Source organism: Mus caroli, chromosome 3 (assembly GCF_900094665.2).
Source record: "Mus caroli chromosome 3, CAROLI_EIJ_v1.1, whole genome shotgun sequence".
Classification (NCBI taxonomy): Eukaryota; Metazoa; Chordata; class Mammalia; order Rodentia; family Muridae; genus Mus; species Mus caroli.
This window is the reverse complement of record NC_034572.1, coordinates 22123743-22147508: the sequence shown is the minus strand read 5'-3', so window position 1 is coordinate 22147508 and position 23766 is coordinate 22123743. Positions and strand designations below refer to the sequence as shown.

General features: G+C 41.0%; 1 protein-coding gene across 1 annotated transcript in view; it reads right to left on the bottom strand.

Annotated features, from left to right (window-relative positions):
- Positions 1-1737: 1737 nt before the first annotated feature.
- The window catches only part of Spata16 (spermatogenesis associated 16), a 306178-nt gene continuing 284149 nt past the window's right edge, over positions 1738-23766 (bottom strand). Inside the window, exon 11 of the mRNA XM_021158236.1 lies at positions 1738-2030. Coding sequence (XP_021013895.1) covers positions 1908-2030 — 123 coding nt within the window. The 3' untranslated portion in view covers positions 1738-1907. The remainder of the gene's footprint in view (positions 2031-23766) is intronic.

Genomic DNA, 23766 nt, shown 5'->3' with positions numbered 1-23766 from the left:
TAAGTTTTGGGCTAATATCCACTTATCAGTGAATACATATTGTGTGAGTTCTTTTGTGATTGTGTTACTTCACTCAAGATGATGCCCTCCAGGTCCATAGTTAAACTTTGTCTTTCAATTTTTGTATGAGTGTGTATGTGTGTACGCATGTGTGTGTTCATGTGTGTGTGCACTGTCTGCATGTAGAGGTCAAAGATTGACAATGTCTTCTTAAATTGCTTTCTATCCTGTCTCTAGCTCCTCACTCCTGACCTCACAGCCAGTTCCTTACAGGGGATGCTGGAGATGCAAATTCTGGTCCCACTGCTTGCCCACGGGGAGAGTTCCTCTGCCTCCTCCACCCTAATGTGTAATTCCTGGGCAGTGGTGAAGAGACTCCGGTCAGTATGGCGGGCATGGCTCTGGCAGGCCTTGCCCTTCTCCCCCATTCCCTTTGTCTCCATACATACATTTAGATTACATTCCTAAACGTAGCCACCAAAGGCTTTTCCCATTGGCCACTTCATCCTCCTGAGGCTGACTTCCAAGGTCCAGCTATCAAAGGATTGAAATCCTGCAATCCGACCTCCTCGTACCTTTATAAATAGTCATTTTCCTATGTACTACATCTGACTTCTCTCTATCCAGAGGCAGGCAGTCCTTTGTCCATCACCCCCACCCCAAGGCAAATTTCCCTCCTTCCTCTCCCTCATTTCCTTACCCTTCCCCCTCACCCTCTACCTCCTGTCTTTGTCTCTTATTCCCTGCTGTCTGCTCCCTCCCCAGGAGTAAACATGTCTCCTTTGTGCTGAGAACTTGGGGTGTCCTGGGGGTGTCCCGAGGCTGTACTTAGTGTGGTCAGAGGCATTAACATCAGCCAGATGGAAGGCTAAGCCTCTCCCATTCAGCTCCTGTTCATAAAAGGAAATAGTTTCGCAGTGCTTTTAGAAAGGAAATGTTCTGGTATGAGCTGAGCGATAAAAAGGAGCATCTTAAAGTTCGTGGTCCTTAATTGCTTGTAGTTAATTAAGTCACTAATGTGTGAGAGGCTGGCAGTGAGATGTGGTCTCTGTGGGATGGGGAGGAAAGGGAGCTATTTGATAAAAGTAGGAGTTGAACAGACCATGCCCAGAGAACCTGAAGTCCCAACCGGCCCATTTCAATATTTATGTCTTGAACTACGATGACTACATAAACCTCCCATACGTTAAGAGCAGGCTCTCACTTAATCTGCTCCTTCACCATTTCATTGCATCAAGAAGTGCTCAGTACTGGCCATATTCTTGCTTTGGAGGTACTGTAAACCCTAATTTATTAGTCTTAGTATTTATAAATTGCACGTAACTGTTTATGTTGCTTTCTGTCGGAGTCCCTCCTATTATCCCTGTTTCTGAATGCTCTTATGGGCATTAGTTGGGATCGCCTGAGATGGCTTCTGATTCACCCTCATGCCAAATACATGAATTTATGGTTTACCTAAAGATTGGGTAAAATGCAACATGAAATCTCCAGAGAAAGGAATGGAGCTCTCGATGAGAGAACTGATAGTATCAGCTGAACAACATAGGGTGGAGAACGTATACTATCAGCTTTGTCATTTTAAAGGGACACTTATCTGCATGAGACATGTGACTATCTTCTCAGAAGCACACATGAACATGTGCATCCTTGGTAGACATAGCATGCCTGAGTCAAGTCTGGAAGAAGGAGGAGGCAACAGTGGTTATTACACGAGCTCTTTAAACAAGAAGAATTTGAGCATAAGTCCAACAAGTTAAGAACATTTATTGCTACCAGTTGAAAGTAATGAAGTGTAGACTGTCTTTGCCAAGAGGGTGCCATCTGAGGCCTTTGGTGACAGCCTTTGTTACCCAGAGGCTACAGACCCCAACTTCTCCAGACACTTCAGGCAGCCTGCTCCCTAGTGTCTAGTTTTGCTGTACAGTTTGAAGTCTCTTCATCTTTGTCTTCTGCCTTCGAGCGGTTCTGACTTTCTTAGTTTTTAAGAAGTTGTCTTCTAGTTGGTACAGGAAGTCTTCTATTCGTCCGACCTAGAAGAAATAACCAAAGAGGGTTTGTTGTTGTTGTTGTTGTTGGTGGTGGTGGTTTCTTGGGTGTTCTCATTTGAATGTGAGATGACTCCAGAGGCCCTCATATTTGAACCCTGGCCCCAGCCATTGGTGCTCTTTTGCAAGGTTGTGGGACATTTAAGATGTGGAGCCTCAGTAAAGGGAGTGGGTCACACAGTGGGAGCTTCGAGGTTTGGCTTCCCTCTGATCTCTGCTTCCCAAGGACAGATCCAGAGTGAGAGCTGCTTCCTGCTCCTGCACCCTGGCCTTCCCGGGCATGACAGACTTCATCCTTTCTTAAATCATACACCAAAAATAGAAACCTCTGCCAACAATTGCTTTTTTTTTTTTTTTTTTTTTTAGGTGTTTGGTTACAGCAGTGATAAAAGTAACCAGCACCGAGCCCTGGGGTCATGAAAATGAAGAATTTGTAGTTCAGTCACAACTGCAGGCCCTGTTCAAGCACAGGGAGGTTGGATGTAAGGAAAACAGAGGTTTCTCTTTCTGACTCCCGTGCTTTATACTGTAGGAGCTGCTGCTTCTAACACGGTGGGGATAGAGAGGCTCATTGCTTCCATGGTGTGTCTGGCGGTCAATGAATCCAGGGATTTCAAAAGAATGCATGGTAAAAATGTAACCATGGCAGTTTTCTCTAGCTCCTTCATGAAAACCAAAAGAGAAAATGTATCTGGCCTCTCAGAGGAAAACTGGCAAGTCTAACATTTCTGTAATAGGATCCTGGCCACACAGGGGGAAAGTGGATATTCCACACTGGCGTGGCAGGAGCCATTGCTCCTTGAAATCTAAGGAGAAATTTGAAAGTAAGTGCATTTTCTTAAAAACCAACCAAACAAAAACAAAACAACAACAAAAACCAAACAAACAATAAAACAGCCAACCGACACTACACATACAAAGGAAGAGTGTGAAACGACACCCAGAATAATTCTCCAGAGAAGAAAAATTATTAGTCTTTTTCAGTGAAAATCTGCAGTTATCCAGTCGAAGCTGGCTGGATATATTTCATAATGTTTGCCTGAAGAACTATAGGATAAAAATTTCCACATATGCTGAATTGGGCTCTCATGAGAGTCAATAGATACAATTCATACTTAGCCTTGCCTTCCAGAACTTGCACATTATATTAGTCACTCACTACAGAGCCCATTGTCATTAACTTAGCTCAGAGCTGGCACATTTACCATTCAAGGTACCATCTACTTAAGATAAAAGCACTTAGAACTTCAATTTTCCAATTTTGAGTCCTGCTCTTAAACCATCTGATTTATCATTCAGGGCTATATCTAAAAGATAATTCGGATTGTCAAAGCAAGCGTAATAAATGGCCGAGCATGCTCGTCTGCATGCTATGTATACTAAGGACACATCACTCCAGGTGATATAAACTTCAACCGTGTTCCTTAAGAAAACAGATAACTTATTTATGCAAAGCAATTCTTTCCGAGAACCTTTCTATAGTTATGGTAGGTAAACGTCTCCAAAGGCACATTGACATTTGTGATGTCTTGTCCTTGAGGAATCATCAAAATCTCCTTCAGTCAGGCCATTATTTTATGTATTCCCTATATTCTACACTAGCCACTTTCCAGGTAATTAGTGAGTAAAAACAACAAAACCACCAGTAGTAACGAGCTAGTAGTCATTAAATAATCAACTTGGACTCAATGGCTGAAACTACTGGTCTTTTGCTAGCTGAGTTGGTGACACCTCCCTGTCATTTGCACTGACAATGTATCATTGTTAACATCCCTCCAGTTACAATGTTCCCAATCGACTCAAATACAATTTGAACTGAGAAACATACTTCCATGAAAACAAGCCCTCTCCAATAAGAAAGAAAAATCATTTAAAAAGGAGTGTTGCTTTCAGTTTGTTTTGGGCAATTGTAACAGCAGTAACAAAGTGGGTTTATTTTCATTAAAAAAAAAAAGGACAAAGATATCTAAGTATTGCATGGGTCTTGCATATATCAGTAGTCGTAGTACTTGGGAATTTGAGCCAGGAGGATTTTGAGTTGAAAGTTAGCTTGGGCTACAAGCTAGGAGTTCCTCTCTTAGAAAGAGAAAAACAAAGTGGAGCAAAACCAAAGAAAAGAAAAGAAAGGAAAATGCAAGCCAAGTCTGCATGCAAGGTAGAGTGTAGGAGAACAGATTCAAGTGGTCTAGCTGGAGCACTCGTGTGTCCCTCCCACCTGGCCTGTCTTGTGAGGCTGTTTCTGTCAATCTCACATTGACTCCACAGTAATGGCTTGGCTTTAAAATAAATCTGGCCAAGTCTGTCTTGGTTAGAATACTTTAAATGGATTCCATGCGGCCCACACAGATCCCAGCGGACCTCTTCCCACTGCCCTTCCAGCTGTCTCACACCACTCCATCTGCTTTAGGCCTGTGACACATCTCTTCCCTCTGTGAGACTGTACTGTCTTTGCATTTATGGTTAAATGCCAATGCCTCTGCAGTCTTCCTCTATCACCCAGCCCAGGTTGGGCATTAGTAATAGATTCTCACAGCAATTCACTCATCTCTGAATATTACAAATTGTTTTAAAAAAAGTTTTAGATTTATTTTATGTGTATCAATGTTTTGCTTCCACGTATGTATATACCTCATGGGTGTCCCTGGTGCTCTCAGAGGCCAGAAGAGGGTATCAGATCCCCAACAGCTGGTATTAAAGATGGTTATGAGTCAGAATGTGGGTCATGGGACACAAACCCTGTCTTTTTCAAGAGAAGTAAGTGCTCTTAACTCGTATCTCTGCCCCAATGTTACATATTTTTACTCTACAACTTATGAAGATTTAGATATCTGTTTTGTGAAACTAAATTCTATATTATCCTTATTCCCAGAACCTAGAATATGACTACCCCCAGTAGTCCCTCACTTTCTAGGAAGGGAGTTGAACAGATGCAGAACACAGTGATTTTTTTTTTCCTCCGGTGGTTCAACAGATACAGGTATTCAGTACAACAGGAGGCCTTCTTTTCCCTTGTCAGATAAACAGAGACCATGTCCACAGCCCATCACTCCATCACTGTTATCTAGTTTCCAGGCTGGCAAGCCAAGCCAAGCCAGTAAGAATGAGGAGCACTTGGCATGCTTCAAACTGCACCAGGGATGACTCAACAGAACTTGGCTTGGCTTGTTATGCCCTTGCTCAGTGCCACCGGGGGAAGCCATGTGTCCTTCCTGAGCTTCAAGTTTTATTGACATTTTGTATTATGAGAAGGGTGTCCCAGATATTTCCAAGGTCACACCCAGTCATACCATTTCTTGACCTGAACTCACATTAGATCTGGGTATTCTGGTTCTAAGGATATACACATACACTTTCAGAGGTGGGGTCATTCTCTTAGCTCACAACATTTTATCAACGACACAGTATGCAGGAAAGTTAAGTCAATTTTTGCTTCTATTCTTTCTGAAGGACAGAAGAGCTGCAGTATGTTTTGGTAAAGCTGGGTTCTTATTTTTCTCTTTTAAGTCAAAGAAAAAAAAATGCTGGTTCAAGGGAAAATAGATTCATATAACTAAGAACAGATTGCAAATGATAGAAATTTCTATAAAGCCCTTAGGGAAATGAAACACAAAGAAATACATGGGGTGATAAAGTGAGAGAATAAGCTGGTGTGGGGGCATGGGCTTTTTTACTCTCTTTTTGATACATCATCTATTTGCTTAAAAGTGTTAGGCTGCTTGGGCACTGTGAGACCAATTTTTCCATTTGCAAGATGGGCAGGTAGCATTTCTTTATGCCTGTGTATGCCAATGCTAACTTGACATTGCAGTGATATGGATGAGGGGTAGATAGTGTTTGTAGAGAATTTTAGATGTATGATAACTGAAGTTCTCAGGTAGAGGGCAGACTCTCCTTTCCTCTGTGGGTATTGGTTAGCAGTCATACTGAAGAGTTAAGAAATTGTCATCAGGAGGATCAGAGGTGAGGAGGACACAACATCTGTCCCAACATCTGGGGTTACTGGGACCAGTGGGACCCAGGCACACAGGGATTCTGCCAGACCAGTGGCATGGGTTCCTTCCAGTCTGGGCCGGTGTCCTGAGCAGACCTAGGGCGCAAACTCCTCAGCCAGTCCCACAACACCCAGAGGAAGCACCACTCCCAGGTGCTCTAACATGATTCCAGGATCTCAAGAGCTTGGTCACACCAGGCTCTCAGGGTTCCAGAGACAGCTTGACTTCCAGGAGCTCTGACACACCTAGGATCTCAGGAAGGACAGGCTCCAGTCAGATATAGCCAGGGCAGGAGGCACTGGAGGTAACAAGATGGTGGGAAGCAAGCATAAGAACATAAGCAACAGAAACCAAGGTTACTTGGCATCATCAGAACCCAATTCTCCCACCATAGCAAGTCCTGGATACACCATCTCACTGGAAAAGCAAGATTCAGATCTAAAATCACTTCTCATGATTATGACAGAGGACTTTAAGAAAGACATAAATAACTCCCTTAAAGAAATATAGGAGAATACAGGTAAACAGCTAGAAGCCCTTAAAGAGGAAACACAAAAAGATCCCTTAAGGAATTACAGGAAAACACAATGAAACAAGTGAAGGAATTGAACAAAACCATCCACTATCTAAAATGTAACTAGAGACAATAAAGAAATCACAAACGGAAAAAACCCTGGAGTTAGAAAATCAAGGAAAGAGATCAAGTGTCATAGATACAAGCATCACCAACAGAATACAAGAGATAGAAGAGTGAATCTCTGGTGCAGAAGATACCATAGAAAACATTGACACAACAGTTAAAGAAAATGCAAAAAGCAAAAAGCTCCTAACTCAAAATATCTGGGAAATACAGGACACAATGAGAAGACCAAACTTAAGCATAATAGGTATAGAAAAGAGTGAAGATTACCAGCTTAAAGGGCCAGTAAATATCTTCAACAAAATTATAGAAGAAAACTTCCCTAACCTAGAGAAAGAGATGCCCATGAATATACAAGAAGCCTACAGAACTCCAAGTAGACTTGACCAGAAAAGAAATTCCTCCCATCACATAATAATCAGAACAGCAAATGCACTAAATAAAGAAAGAATATTATAAGCAGTAAGGGAAAAAGATCAAGTAACATATAAAGGCAGACCTATCAGAATTACACCAGACTTCTCACTAGAGACTGTGAAGGCTAGAAGATCCTGGGAAAATATCATACAGACACAAAGAGAACACAAATGCCAGCCCAGGCTACCATTCCCAGCAAAACTCTCAATTACAGTAAGTGGACAAACCAAGGTATTCCATGACGAGACTGAATTTACACAATATCTTTCCACAAATCCAGCCCTACAAAGGATATTAGATGGAAAACACCAACACAAGGAGTGAAACTCCACCCTAGAAGAAGCAAGAAAGCAATCTTTCAACAAACCCACACAAACATAATTCTACCTCTAACAAGAAAATTAACAGGAAGTAACAATCACTTTTCCTTAATATCCCTTAATATGAAAATAAATATTACCAACATAGCCTAATCAATTGGAATTCAAAAATATGAGGAATTAGAAATTTGCCGGCTGTCATCCTGAGGTCTCTCTAATTTGGTAATGGGAGAAATAGGTTCAATATGATACAAATCCATATACACTTTCTGCTTATTTGTATGTGACAGTGTCTTGCTGTGTGCCACATAATGGTCTTGAAATCATGCTTCTCCTATCTCAGCCTCTCTATTAGTAGGATTGCTTATTTGATGTTTTTACACTATACTATGGTTTTCAGAACAGCTTACATATTTCAAAACTATTTATACAGTCAAAAGAAATGCAGACAATTAATTTGGGAGGTGGCTTGTAAAAGAACAACAAAGAGTGAGACTGAATTTTTTGCTTGATATTTATAATGATTGTATCAATTTTGAGGAAGAGGACCTTATAAGTTATTCTTTTTCTGAGATAAATGCTTTTCAAAATCATCACAGTCAATGAACCAGAATCTTAGCCTCACCTAATATCTGTGCCACCCTCCAAGCAGAACCATTGTTCACTGAAACAGTTGATGAATGACTTCATAGATAGAACATCTTAATACATACATCATTTCTTAAATGAATGTAACCTGTTCTCTGTGGGCTGAGAATGACAACAACTGCTCAAGTCAAATGGCTTTGACCATAGTAGGAAATATGTAGCCAAATAATCGTGCCTACAATTCATTCCTTGGCACAGCAGAACTGTCAACTTTTACCTCAGCTACTATGGAGGTAAAATCCTTTGGTGATGTGAGGGACATTGAAGTACAGCTTTATTACAATGAACTCCAATGTCTAAAACTTGTTCTTATTTTGCATTTGTACCACAGTAAGAGCCAAGATTTTAAAGCTTTACTAAAAGCAAAGCAAAGCAAACAAACAAACAGATTTTATTTATGTTTATTTAATAACATGTCCACCATTTTTATGACTGGCATAAAATATATATATTGTGTTGAATATAATAAAAAAATTAGTTCAATCAAAATAAATAAATAAATTGTCATCAGGTAATTGATTTTTGTTTGTGTATATATATATATGTACATATATGTGTATATGTATATATGTATACATACATAAATTATATATGTATGTACACACACACACATACATGGGCCAGAATGGCCTCAAACTTACCACATAGCCAACAGACCCAGTGACCTTGTCCATGTAGGGGATCTAACCTAGGGCTTCCTGCAAGCACTCTACCAACTGATGTACATAGCTCTCTCCCTCTTAGGACCTTGTAATTCACACACAAATACTACTATGATGAGGTTCAACATAAATTCATATAGATTGTCACCCTTCAAATTCACTTGCTAAAATCTTAACTCCTAGTACTTCAAACACTTAGTCTTAATTTTTATTTATTCAATTACAATTTAATAGACATGTGTAGAGGGTCTTGATCCTATACACCCTAAGCTGCCTCTTCATACTCTCCCAGAGGATATGTCCTTATCACTTTCATGTTCCCTCTGCTCCCTCTCCCTCCCCCTCTCCCCCCTCCCCTCCCTCTCTCCCCATCCCCCTTCCCCTCTCTGTCTCTCATAACTCATTGTGATGGTTTGAATAAAAATGGCCCCCATAAGCTCATATATTTGAATGCTTAGTCATCAGGGGTGACACTATTTGAGAAGTATTAGGAGGTGTGGCCTTGTTGGATGAAGTGTGTTACTGGGGGGTGGGCTTTGAGGTTTCTAAAGCCCATATCAGGTCCAGGCTCCCTGCCTTTCTGCTGCAGGTCCAGATGTAGAAATCTCAGCTTCCTCTCCAGTACCATGTTTCCCTGCATGCTGCTGTACTCCCCATCATGACGATAATGGACTAAATCTCTGAAACTGTGGGAAGTCAGCTCCAGTGAAACCCATAGTTTTCTCCTATGAGAATTGCCTTGGTCATGGTGTCTCTTCACAGCAATATAGAAACCCAGACTAAGGCGGCAATCAAGTTAGATTCATGCAGCCTGCTGGAATGTTCCCGATGTTGTTGGCTTGTCCTTGGGTAGACCTTTTGCAGGTAACCATTGCTGCTGTTGAGTTCATGAGTGCCATAGTCATGCTGTGATCAGAAGATAGAGAGAGCTTTATAGCACTGCTCCTGTTCTCCTACTCATCCATCCTTGCTGACCCCTCTTCTGTGAGGAGCTCTGAGCTTGAAGGAGTCAGTGCGGCTGTTCCATTTGCAGCTAAGCACACAATGATGACTTAGTCTGGAGATCAGATCAGGGTTATTCTTGTTAGCATTCCTTCTAGACGCTGACCAACAGTTCCCTGGCAACAAGCCAGGCAGGCTTGGCTTCCTATAAAAGGGGCTGTTTGTCCTCTCCTCTCTCTCTCTTAATCTCTTGCTCTCTTTGCTTTTCTCTCTCTGCCCCTTCTCTCTCTCTCTTCTCTCCCTGACTTCTTTCCCTCTCTTCTCTTTCCCCTCCCTCTATTTCTTCATGTGTTCCTGGCTGGCTGCTTCTCTCTCTCTCTCTCTCTCTCTCTCTCTCTCTCTCTCTCTCTCTGTTGCTACTCCCTTCTCTACTCCCCTTCTCATATGCTCTAAATAAATTCTATTTTATACTGTACTGGGTATACAGCTGGAACCTTAGGGGAAAGGGATGTCTCAGCATGGGCCCACCAAAGAACACCTTCCACCTCACCATACCTTGCTCTTTTTATAAAACAACACTGGTGCCATGAGACTTGGATTTAAAAATTTGCAAGTTCACATCTCCCACCGCCACATGGAATTCCAGCCATATCTGATCGCTCACTAGACCTACCGACCTAAACACCAATTAATAAACTCTCCCCTCTCCCCACTGGCTAGTGTAATCATCGCCCTGGTCCCAGGAGAGAGCTGTTGAGCTCCAGCCACTCTGTGGTGTCCTTGGGGATGGAGGCATTCACAGTCATGACTGGCCTTCTCACTGACCCTTGGTCCTAGGGCATTTTCCTTTGGGTGAGATTTTCCTCTCTCCTCTGAGGCAGTTCCTTTCTTGCTGCTGTGAAATCCTAGGCCTAGGTGAACTGTTCTCCTGCTGTCACTCAGGGCACCTGCCTGGCTCAGCTGCTACCATTTTCTGGTTATTAATTTATCCTCAGGACACTGGTAGGGGTAATTAATAACTTCTACTTTCACCCAGAAAGGGTATGTCTTTGATGCTACTCCCAGAAACCCTGCAGGGATGCCTCCTGGTCTAAAAGGCTTCCAAATTTACAGGCTAAATTTGGCCCTGATATCCACAAAGCAATAACTTTACATGTTCACTTAAGGGAACTTAAACAAACAAACAAACAAACAAACAAACAAACAAACATCCAAAACCTTTTACAACTCTCGCCAGTGATCCAAAAAATGGGAAGATTTCTCTGTAGGCTTTCCTCCACCATCCCATTCTCTTGATGCTTTATAGTTTTGCTCTCTGCTCCTGGTTTCCTCCCACCTTGACTCTGCCATTGTGGCTAGCTTTTGCTCTCCGCTTTCTGCCCCTCCCCCAGTCCCCCAGCCCTGCCACCTGAGCTGCTCTGTGGTGTCCTGCCTCCTGCCTGCCTGCCTGCCACCACCACTACCAGCTCTTTTCTTTCCACTTTAGTTAGCACCAGCTCTAAGCCAGGTGTGACAGGAGAAGGGATCCCAGTGTACAGCCAGACCTGCCACTCCACTTGTCTCTTTATGTTTATCTCATTCTTTGTTTTTATCTTTTGTTACACAGCTGCTTCTGCCATTCTAAGATATAATAAACAGCTGACTTTCCTCCAGGTGGAGCTGTAGCTTCAGTGCCAGCTTGGTTGGGGACAGTCTCGTGACTGTCTGCCATCTTTGTTGTGGGCAGATAAGGTTTTCCTATATGGTTTCTTTAATGCCATCTTAGTGAAGAGCCATTACATGGCTAGCTATAGCTTCAGCACCATCTTTGTTATGGGTAGTTACCACCTTACTGCATTCTCACCTTGGAACAGCCTAGTTTAGGGTCTCTGATTTCTATTCTGCCTTGGTTAATAATACTTTTAATGTTAATTTGAAGATTTACAACAGTAGAAAGGTTAAGGGTCACTGCCTGAAGTTAAGGATCAATGTCTTAAATATACGTTTAGCCTTGTTTTTCTTAGTGATATTGTGGATAGTCCTGGTGCTGTTCATATTTTGGTGCTAATTCTGCTTTCCCAGGAGGGGTTGCGGACAAGGAGTGAATCACATACTCATGTGTCTTCTTGTGAACCTTCTCTCCACCTTAACGTGTAAAATAAAGGCTAGAGCTGGTGATTGGGTAATGGAAGGGAAGGTGGAGCTGAAAAGTTTGGGGGAGAAGGAGAAGACAGAAAGAGACAGGGAGAGAAGGAAGGAAGATGGAGGGAGAAGAAGACGATCCAGATTCCACGTGGCTTTAAATAGCCACAGGTAGCTATGAATATCTTATAAGGGATGGATAATTATAGGACAATTTGTCTTATCTAGGTGGGCAATTTATATCTATATCAATTGGCTCTGAGTAAATTGTGTGGACATCTTATGAATTGAGAATTTATTGATACATATATATATATGACTGGTTAATTATAAGCGAGAGTTCTGATTTTACTGGGTTACTGGGATTTGGGACCGCTGACCACAGTGGTGAATGGCTGGGAATGTGAGCAGAATTTGCAGCAAGAGAACCTCGATTGGTCACTGCATGGGGCTAGCCTAGAGGTGGCGAGTCTGCCGAAGCAGAGAGTAGCTGGGTACAGTGCGGGATGGTGCCACATTTTAAATATTTCCCTCAACAACTGATATTATTGTTATTAAGTTATAATATACTTGTGATGGTTTGTATATTCTTGGACCAGGGAGTGGCACCATTTGGAGGTGTAGCCTTGTTGGAATAGGTGTGACCTGGTTGGAGTAGGTGTGTCACTGTGGGTATGGGCTTAAGACTCTCACCCCAGTTGCCTGGAAGTCAGTCTTCCTCTAGCAGCCTTTGGATGAAGATAAAGAACTCTCAGCTCTGCCTGCACCATGCCTGCCTGGATACTGCCATGCTCTCACCTTGATGATAATGGACAGAACTTCTGACTGAACCTGTAAGCCAGCCCCAATTAAATGTTGGTTTTATAAGATTTGCCTTGGTCATGCTGTCTGTTCACAGCAGTAAAACTCTAACCAATACAATACTCTTTGTTTGCCAGATACAATCCAGTACAAGTAATTAAACAAATACAGATTACCAATTCAGATATGTTTAAGAGGTACTGGCTCTCAATCTTGTCAAAATCTGCTAATTATGTTACCTGTTTAAACTTATTCTGAGAGATTTCCAAAGTCTAAAAGTGACCCCCCCCCCCCAAGGTCTCTGAGAAGGTATGGGCACAGTGACAAGACTGCCTGGATTGTGGTATGGTAACCACTGAGAAACACTGCTCCATTGCCTTGTCCGCTGCCAGGGCTTGGCCTAGATCATGGACAAACAGAGGATACCCAGAGAGTTATATGCCTCATATTGCCTAAACAAGGTGAGTCATTTCTGCCACATTTCTACTCCATAGAAAAAAACTTCTTGACTTCTGGGACTGATGGCCAGACTGACTCTGTCTCGGTTGCCATGGAGACCACAAGACCTGGAAAAAAGGTAGTGGACGATAGACCAACCAGTGTCATTTTAATTAATATATAAAATCTAGATTATACTTTATTCCTCCAAGATTTCTGACTACATTGACAGCTAAGCTAACTGCAGCTTGACAGCTAGAAAATGGACCTCTAGCTCCTTACCCCAAGGTAATCTACCACTTTATTAGCTCATAGTCAATTATTAACTAATTAAGACTACCATGTCTCTTATAAAAAAGACAGACAGGTTTGCCTTGCTCACAGGCTTCACGATAAAGAATTCATAAGTTCAGATATAACCTTCCACAGATGTAACCTTCTGCTACTTACTCAGTTTCCAGTGACTAAATGCTTCATATTTCCTCCCCTTGTTATGCCACTATCCTAACATTAGCCAAGTAAGTTCTTATAAATTAGCCTATCCTTAATAAAACATTCCACTTATCCAATCCACTTTTAAAATCACAAGTTTAAACTTTAATTTTCCTTGGTTATCTTCTAACCATAGACTTAAAGTGTTTCTCATGCTAAGTCTACACTATGAGTTATCAGAATTACAAAGTTAAGTTTCTTTTGGTTATCTTTTAGCCATAGACTTAAGGTGTTTCTCACGCTAAACTATATGATCAACTATCATCAAAATTTTGAGTTTCCTTTAATTGTCTTTATCCCATAGACTTAAAGTGTTTCTCATGCTAAGTCTACACTATGAGTTATCAGAATTACAAAGTTAAGTTTCTTTTGGTTATCTTTTAGCCATAGACTTAAGGTGTTTCTCACGCTAAACTATATGATCAACTATCATCAAAATTTTGAGTTTCCTTTAATTGTCTTTATCCCATAGACTTAAAGTGTTTCTCATGCTAAGTCTACACTATGAGTTATCAGAATTACAAAGTTAAGTTTCTTTTGGTTATCTTTTAGCCATAGACTTAAGGTGTTTCTCACGCTAAACTATATGATCAACTATCATCAAAATTTTGAGTTTCCTTTAATTGTCTTTTAAATGTAAACTTACCATTATTTCTCATCATGCTAAATTTATATATATTCAGTCTCCTAGACAGAGAAAAAAGCCCTTCTTGTTCCTTCTGCTCCACAAGTTTTTTTGTCTTCCCTAAGCTCATCTTAAAGAATGTTCATACCGTTAACAACTTTATCTCTTTTGTTAACTTATATTTCCAAAAAGTGCACTCAGCTAAGATCTACCTCTCAAGCACCACGTAGACTCCATCTGGATAAGTGCACCTGCCAATCAATAGCCTAACTGTCTACCTGTCACCTCTTCCAGAGGGTGGGGATTGGAACACCCCTCACCCCAACCGCCAAGATTGACTTTTTTCTCTCCCTGACCCCTTTCTCCCTCTTTCCCCTCCTCTCTTCTGGGTTCCTGGCTGACCTCTTCTCTCTGTCTCTGTCTCTGTCTCTGTCTCTGTCTCTGTCTGTCTGTCTCTCTGTCTCTGTCTCTCTTTCTCTCTCTGTCTCTCTAGTCCCTTGTCAACTTCCCCTCCTATGCTCTAAATAAACTCTATTCTATACTATACCCATCATCTGGCTGGTACCCCAGGGGAAAGGGATGCCTCAGCATGGGCCTACTGTACCATGCCTTGCTCTACAAAACATATCCTGGCTCCTTTGTTTTGTTTGTTTTTTCAAGACAGGGTTTCTCTGTATAGCCCTGGCTGTCCTGGAACTCACTTTGCAGACCAGGCTGGCCTCGAACTCAGAAATCCGCCTGCCTCTGCCTCCCAAGTGCTGGGATTAAAGGTGTGCGCCACCACTCCCGGCCCTGGCTCCTTTTTTCATAAATCACAATAATTCTAATGTAAAATGACCAGTGTTCTGCTAGGAGAGAGCTTTGGCGATAGCACACAGGGAGAAAGTCAAAGGACAATGAGAGTGAATTTGGCTGTTGTTTCTGCAGCCAAGACCCCATAATGAGAGCCAGGAATCTGCTGGAAGCTCAGAAAGGAACCAGACAGACATAGATTCTTCAAGGCACTCAGAAGGAAATGGCCTTGCCTGTGCTTTCACTTTAGATTCTTAGACCCCAGAACTATGAATTTCTTTCTTTTTTAAAAGCTACTCAGTTTGTGGCATTTGGCTATGGAAGGCCAAGCAAGTGAATTTAGCCAATTAACTCATGCACAGAGAGGAAGGGAGCTCAAATTTCTCCTTAGGCATGACTTGGAGTCTCTCAGTTAACTTTTTTTTTATTTTTGAAGAGTCCCAACTTGGTTGGTTCCCCGTGCAGGGGCTCAGTCAAACAGCTTCAGAACCAAAGGGCTTTGTCACAGTGGCAGTCTGAACTCTGTCTTAGGGCTGGAGAGATGGCTCAGCAGTTAAGAGTGCTTTCTGGAGTTCATTTGGCAGGTAGCATGTCAGGCATCTCACAATGGCCTCAAGTTCCAGGGGATCAGATACCCTCTTCTGGACTCTGCTGGTACCAGTACACGTACATAACCATACACTTGCAGACATGTACAACTAAAAGAATAAAAATAAATCTTTTTGGACAAAAAGATGTCTGTTTCAAACACGAGTGAGTAGTTAAATTATCCAAAGAAAGAAGGAGCTGGATTTGACTGTGGGGTTTTCTGCTAGGTTTGGTGTTGTCTGGGTCAAAGGATTGGGTATGTGCAAATGGGTTTGTTTACAGATGGTTATGATTCAGCAACTGGAGGCTGAATGGAATTTTAAAAAAGATTATAAAAGATTTTGCCTTTAGAAGAAAAAGAACAAGCACCCAGAGTCAAACTCTCCAGGAATAAATATCAGGCACATGTGACTGCAGCGTTGGTTTGAAATGAGTAGGTGTTTCGGTGATTAGCAGTTTGGGCTGAAAATCCTTGCAGCAAAACAGCTATTCCACTCCACCACAGTGGCTTTGATTACACGAGTTTCTTTGCTCTGTTCCAGCTTAATTTCTAGACCAAATGCTTTTAAATATTTATCACCCTTAATGGCTTGAATTTTAATTCTTATTAGAATTACAATTATTTTCAAACATGCTTGAAATTAATTTCTAAAATAAGCCCAGTTTCTGAAACAGCATTGATTCTGCAGTGGTTTTACCTTTTGGCTAGTACTCAGTGAGCCCCTGTGGGTCTCTTTTCTTACTTACTGGAGTTTGTTGTATTCTACAACATGTAAAACTCAGGCATCTAGTCCAGAAATTTTAGCAAAGTTACAAAACCTCCATGCCAAAATACATACTATTGATTAAAAATGTCTACTGAGACAATGCTTTTTATTTAATATAGAGCTAAAACCCTATTATTAAATGTTATCACTTTGTCCAGGGACACAAATGCTGTGGCTTGAACATGAGCATCTCTTGAATAGTCTCCACTGAAAACCCTCTTGGGATCATAGTAAAGAAGGTGGTGGTTTCTGGCAGGGATGGCTCGGTGGATACAAGTGCTTGGTGCTGTTGCAGAGGCCCAGAGTTTTGTTTCTAACACTCACACCAGGTGTCTCACAAACTCTTGTAACTCCAGCTCCAAAGGATCCTGCACTCTCTCTGACCTCTGTGGAGACCTGCACATACATGCACGCAATAAAGCATAAACAAGAAGGTGGAGCTTTGGGGAAATGATTGGATCATAGAAGTATGGCGCTCATGAATCACTGCTCTTAAGAACCAAGGCCAAAGGAGTTTGCTTGTCCCTTCTTTTTCATGAAGGCCACACACACATACACACAGACACACATAGATACACATAGACACACATACACACTCAAATACACATACACACATAGACACATAGACTCACACACACAGATACATAGATACAGGAAAACACATACACACACAGCACACCTCAATTTATGAAAGAGGGATAAGACCTTTGCTACACAACAAGTCTGCCAGCTCTTTGATTTCAGACTTTTCAGCCCAAAGGAATAAACTATAGATGTCTGCCATTTATAAACTGTTCAGACTGTTTTTGTACAATGACTGAACCTACAAAAAGTTCATGTATCATGTTCATATTTTTTTAGAGATTTAGTGTGTAGAGTTTAAATGCACAACTTATTTGAAAATTGAATCTATTTATTATTACTATTATTTTTTGAGCAGAGTTTATGTAGCTCTGGTTGATCTCAATCTTGCTATGTAAACTGGGTCAGTCTTGACTCTGTAGCTTTCTGCTTTTGCCTTATGAGTATTGAGACTACAGGCATGCACCAAAGAGTTGAACATATGTTACCAAACTTTTCATTTTAAGGTAGTCATACATTTGCATTCCCCATAAGAAGTTCCATGGAAGCATCTGAGACCTTTTGTTCCAAGGTCCCTTAAGGTCCACCTTGCAACATAGAAAAGTACTATTGTCAAGTGTAGGGACGTTGCCACATGCAGACAAGACAGATCTCCTTAACATGTCAACCACTAATCAGTTCTGTCATCGGAAGATGACTACCTAAACCGAGCCATTACCTAATGCTATTCTTTTTTCCAGGCCTATTCTGATGAACACATCAGTGTTCTGGATAAACAGAGGGTGGGTGAGTCAGTCATTTACCCATTGAAGGATGGTTAGATCAATGTTGGGGCTATTGTGAATGAAGTCAGCATGAGCATTTATTACCTGGTTTTGTGTGAGTCTTCATTTCTCTGGGATAAATGCCTAGGAGAATAACTACCAGGCCAAGTGGTAGCTGCATATTTATTTCTATCATATTAAAGTATATTAATTATACACAATAATGGATTTACCTCCACTTTGACATATGCATTAAATGTACTTGGATAACACTTATGCTCCCTCTTCCCCCTCATCGCTCTCCCTTCAGTATGCTTTTTTAATGAAATCGCCATATTCTATTCTAACTAGCTATACTGTGTTTTCCTTCCTATTAGCGAAGGTCATATGATCAAACTCCTCGCATTCTCACCAGAATGGAAAGCTGCCAGTATTTTTATTTTACCCATTTTGACAAGTATGCAGTGACATCTTGTGGTTTACTTTTCATGTGATTACATGCTGTTAACCTCAAGCTTCTTTACAGGTGAATGCTGAGAACTTTTTAAAGACTTAATTGGCTAATTTATTTCAGAGTCAATGTCTCAACATAGCTAGCCCAAGCTGGCCTTGAACCACAATCCTCTTGTCTCAGCTCTGAGAGTAGTAATTACAGGCATGTGTCACCATGCCCAGTTTGTGTGTGTGTGTGTACATGCATACGTCATTGTATGTAGGTATAATTAGGTTTGGGTTTTTTTTGGAACAAGAGTGCACATACTTCATTTAGTAAAATATTGTAAATATAAAATTACTTTAAAACATGTGCTATAATGTTCTTCTTTAAAATGTTTACCTTTTGATGATTTATTTACAAATTAATTATTAGAGGTGATTATTTCTTTAGTTAATTAACTAATTAATTAATTAACATCCCAAGTGCTGCCTCCCTCCCCAGGTCTCCTTTCACTAAGACCCTCCTCCCATTTTCCCTCCCCTTCTCCTCTGAGAGGGTGGGGTCTGCCTGGGTATCCCTCTATTCTGGCACATCAAGTCTCTGCCAGATTAGGTGCATCTTCTCCCCCTGAGGCCAGACAAGCCAACCCTATTGGGGAATGGATACCACAGTCAAGCTACAGCTTCAGGGAGAAGCTGTAGCTTCTGCTCCAGTTATTGGGGGCCCACATGTAGATTTGACTGCATGTCTGCTACATATGCTTGGGGCTTCATCCCAGCCTGTGTGTATTCTTTAGTTGGTGACTCAGTTTCTAAGAACTCCTAGAGGTCCAGGTTAGTTGACTCTGTTGGTCTTCTTGTGGGGTTTCCCCTTCAGGAACCCACAATCCTCCCCCCAGCTCTTCCATAAGAGTCCTCGATGTCTGTCTATCCAGTGTTTGACTGTGGGTCTCTCCTGTTTCAGTCAGATGCTGGACAGAGCCTCTCAGAGGACAGTTATGCTAGACTCCTGTCTGCAATCATAACAGCTTTTTTTTTTAAAAAATTGGTTATTTTATTCATTTACATTTCAAATGTTATCCCCTTCTCAGTTTCCCCTCCAACACCCCCATCCCATCTCCTTTCCCTTTTGTCTCTAAGAGGGTGCTCCTCCACTCACCCACCCACTCCTGCCTCACTGCTCTAGCATCCCCCTATGCTGGGGCAGCAAACTTCCGCAGGACCAAGGGCCTTCCCTACCATTGATGCCAGATAAGGCCATCCTCTGCTACATATGTGGCTGAAGCCATGGATCCTTTCATGTATACTCTTTGGTTGGTGGTTTAGTCCCTGAGAGATCTGGGGTGTTCAGTTAGTAGATATTGTTCTTCTTCCTATGGGGTTGCAAGCCCCCTCAGCTCCTTCAGTCCTCCCCCTAACTCTTCCATTGGGGTCTGTGGGTTCAGTCCGATGGTTGGCTGTGAGTATTTGCATCATACCAGAGTATCTTAATGCTGCCAGGGACTGGTGCTTGTTCATGAGATAGATTTCAAGTTGGGCCAGTTTTTGGTTGGCCATTCCTTCAGTCTCTGTTACATCTTTGTCCCTGAATTTTATTTTATTTATTTATTTTTTTTTGCATAGGACAAATTTTGGGTGAAGAGTTTTGTGGGTAGGTTGGTGTTCTTATCCTTCCACTGGGGTGGGGGTCCTGCTTTGCTACAGGAGGTGGTCTCTTTAGGTTACATGTCCTCACTGTTATGCATCTCAGCTAAGGTCATCTGCATTGACTCCTGGGAGCCTCTCCCATCTCAGGTCTCTGGAGCTTCCTAAGGATTCTCCCCACCACCACCCACAGCAATTCATTTTCACCACCCACTTCCATTCATTCTCCTGGCTCTCTGAGTCTCTGGGTCTCTCTCTTGTCTCTCCCCACACCTCCATGCCTGTCCCTTTGCCTCTTATAACTATTTTGTCCCTCCTTCTAAGTATGATTCAACAACCTCACTTGGGCCTTCATTCTTGTTTGATTTCTTTGGGTCTGTGGGTTGCATCATGGGTATTCTATACTTCATCAGTGAGTACATACCATGTATGTCCTTTTGGGTCTGGGTTACCTCACTCGGGGTGATATTTTCTAGTTCCATCTATTTGACTGTAGAATTCATTATGTCCTCATTTTTAATAGCTGCATAGTATTCCATTGTGTAAATGGACCACATTTTTTTTTTTTGTATTCATTTATCGGTTGAGGGACATCTGGGTTGTTTCTAGTTTCTGGCTATAAAGCTGCTATGAACATAGTGGAACATGTGCCCTTATGATCTGATGGAACATCTTTTGGGTATATTCCCAGGAGTAGTATAGCTGGGTCTTCAGGTAGAACTATTTCCAATTTTCTGAGAAATCACCAGATTGATTTCCAGAGTGGTTTTACAAGTTTGCACTCTACTAGCAATGGAGGAGTGCTCCCCCTGTTCCACATCCTTGCCAGCATGTGCTGTTGCTTGAGCTTTTGATCTTTGCCAATCTGACTGGTGTAAGATGGAGTTTCAGAGTTGTTTTGATTGGCATTCCTCTGATGACTAAAGATTTTGATCATTTCTTTAAGTGATTTTCAGCCATTCGTATTTCCTCTGTTGAGAATTCTCTCTCTCTCTCTCTCTCTCTCTCTCTCTCTCTCTCTCTCTAACTCTGTACTCCATTTTTAAATTGGGTTATTTGGGTTGATGGTGTCTAACTTCTTGAGTTCTTTATATATTTTGAATATTATCCAAAGGGTTAGTGAAGATCTTTTCCCAATCTTTATGCAGCTGTTTTGTTCTATTGACATCCTTTGTCTTACAGAAGCTTTTCAGTTTCAAGAGGTCGTCATTTATTAATTGTCAATCTTAGAGCCTGAGCCATTGGTGTTCTGTTCGGGAAATTGTCTCCTGTACCAATGAGTTCAAGGGTATTTCCTACTTTCTTTTCTATTAGATTTAGTGTATCCAGTTATATGTAGATGTCTTTGATCCGCTTGAGTTTTGTACAGGGTGATAAATATGGATCCACTTAGATCAGCATCATTGTATGTAGACATATTTAGATACAGTTTTAAATTATTTTTCTCATTTTGAACTTGTTTCTTATTCACTTAAGAAACCTCTCACAGGGAAAAGAAAATAGTTTTAATTTGGACGAAGTCTAATTTTTTGATTAGGTTGTGATTATGGCTTGGTATCAAGTTAAGACGATTTTTGCACAGATAAAGATCCCAAAATTTTTCACTCTTTGTTTTCCCTAAGAACTTTAGAGTTTCATATTTACATCTAAGTAGCGATGCTATGCCTTTCTCTCTCTCCTCCGTATGGATGATCAATGATCCTACTCTATTTGTTGAACATGTTATCTTTTGTTCATTAAATTAACTTTGCCCTTATATGAAAAAACTAAAATATTTTTCAATTGCAAAAAATGATTTCTCATTATACCTTTAAAAAAGGTGTTCCACTGGTACATGGTTCAGGGTTTATCTGTGAGGGCAACTCCCTCAAGAACTGAAATACAAGACACTCTAGAAGAATAGGCTGATCAGTTGTGTCTTCAACTTCTCCTTCATTCTCTAGCAAAACTTGTTTCCTTGGTCACTGTCTAGAGAATTTGTATATGTATCAATTAAATGTTTTGCTGAAATTTTAATAGAAATTTTGTTTTTACATTAACATGCTAGCTCTACAAAATGATGGGTTTCCTTATGACATTTTCCATACTGTTTTATAGATTTTGCTGAGTAAGTCCTGCTCATGTTTTGTTAGATTCACTGGAAACATCTACTTTTTGAGCAATTGCTAATGATCTATCTATTGATTAGTGCTGGAGTAAATGCAAATGAGCTTTGTGTATGGATCTTGTTTCTTAAAACAATGCTGAACTTTTATTTTCAAAAGTGTGTATGTGTGTGTGTGTGACATGTATGGAATGTGTATGCATATGTGTTCACATGTATGTGGAAGACCAAAGTTGATGTAGGGAATGGTCTTCAGTTGACCTTCTGCCTTACTGAAGCCCAGAACTTTAGAATATGGCTGGTTCTCTTGCTCTGGGCATTTTCCCATTCCCACATTCCCAAGCTAGCTAGATTACAGCCAAACTGCTATGCCCACCCAGAATTTACACATGTTCTGGGGATCCAAAGTCCAATACTCATGCTTCGAGGATTCACAGATAAAGAGCCATCTCCCCTGTTTTTTTTTTTTTAAGTGCTTTTCTTTCTGTAGCCTGATAAGACAGATCACAATAATTTTTCAAATATTCAGTCACCTTTGCACCTGTGAAATAAAACAAATACCATTTAGTTATAGTCTATGGTGTTTCTCTATTTTTCCAGATTTTAATCTGCTACTAATTTAAGGGCTTCTTCACCTAGATTCACAAGGAATATTAGTTTTTCAGGTTCCAAAACACCTGAACAGCTTTTTTTCCCCTGGTTTTATGTCAGAATAAGGCCAGGTTTGTAATAAAGATTGGCAAATTGCTACTTCTTTTCTTGTCTCTGAAAAAAAAAAGCCACTATAGAGTTGGTATGAATTTCAGCTCTTCTCGGGAAGCAGATAGGCTCAGTGGTTCTGGTTTAGGGGCATTATTGCTATAAGGTCATTCAGACTATTCTGAATAGTACAGTCAGTTTTAGCTTCTTTAGAACTGGTCCATTTCAGCTGTATATATATTTACGTCGAGAAGTTCCTCAGTCTTCTTCTAATTTTTGCTGCATCTACAGCGATATCTCATTTTATTTTTTGTAGATGATTTGTGTCTTATTTTTCTTTGCTAGTTTTGCAACGCGATTAAAATCTTTAACAAAATGTATATTTACTGAGTCCAAATACTGTGTCAATTAAATGGTTCCTTACTGCGTTGGATATTGGAACGTCATGTCTTAGATTGTTAATCTTCCCTAAGGTTATGCAATTAGTGTCCAGATCCAGGGGCGGGGCGGGGCAGGGCAGGGGAGGAGCTTGGACTTACACATTTGTCCTAGGAACCAATGATCCTTCAGTATGTGTTTATGAAAGGAGACAATTGGTTATTAAATTGTTTATCACCGATTACTTGTGGATGTGTTCTCTCTCTCTCTCTCTCTCTCTCTCTCTCTCTCTCTCTCTCTCTCTCTCTCTCTCTCTTTGTCGCCCTCTCGCCCTCTCTTCCTCTCTCTCCTTTTCTTTTTGATCATGGGAGAGTTTTTGATGCTTGACAGACATTAGCCATTTCCAAGGTGTGTAATTTCTTAGAACTAGGTGAAGTGAGTTGAACAAGTAGAGGTTTACAATGTGCTTTTACAAAAAAACAAACCAAGAGTCTGGGCTAGTAGCAGCTGCTCAGAGGGATGACCCATGTGCCCTGCCAATTCTTTCTCCTCTACAGGTTTAATGAGGGCACTGGCCAGAATTCAGCTCAGGTGGCAGAGGCATTTGACAACCTACCAGATGAAATGATTTAAAAGTTATTGGTCTGTTCAAAACCATCTCTTTGTTGCATTGATTTCCTAGTTTTCTGTTTTCAATTTCATTGATTTCTCATCTTATCTTTATTATTTTCTTTGTTTTACTTGCTTTGTGTCCATTTTGTCTTGTTTGCTACGGTTTTTGGTTGGACCTTCAATTTGTTTGCAGGTTTCCCTCTGATGATGTATGAATTTGGCACTTTAAATTTCTCTCTAGGTGCTGTTTTAGCTGCA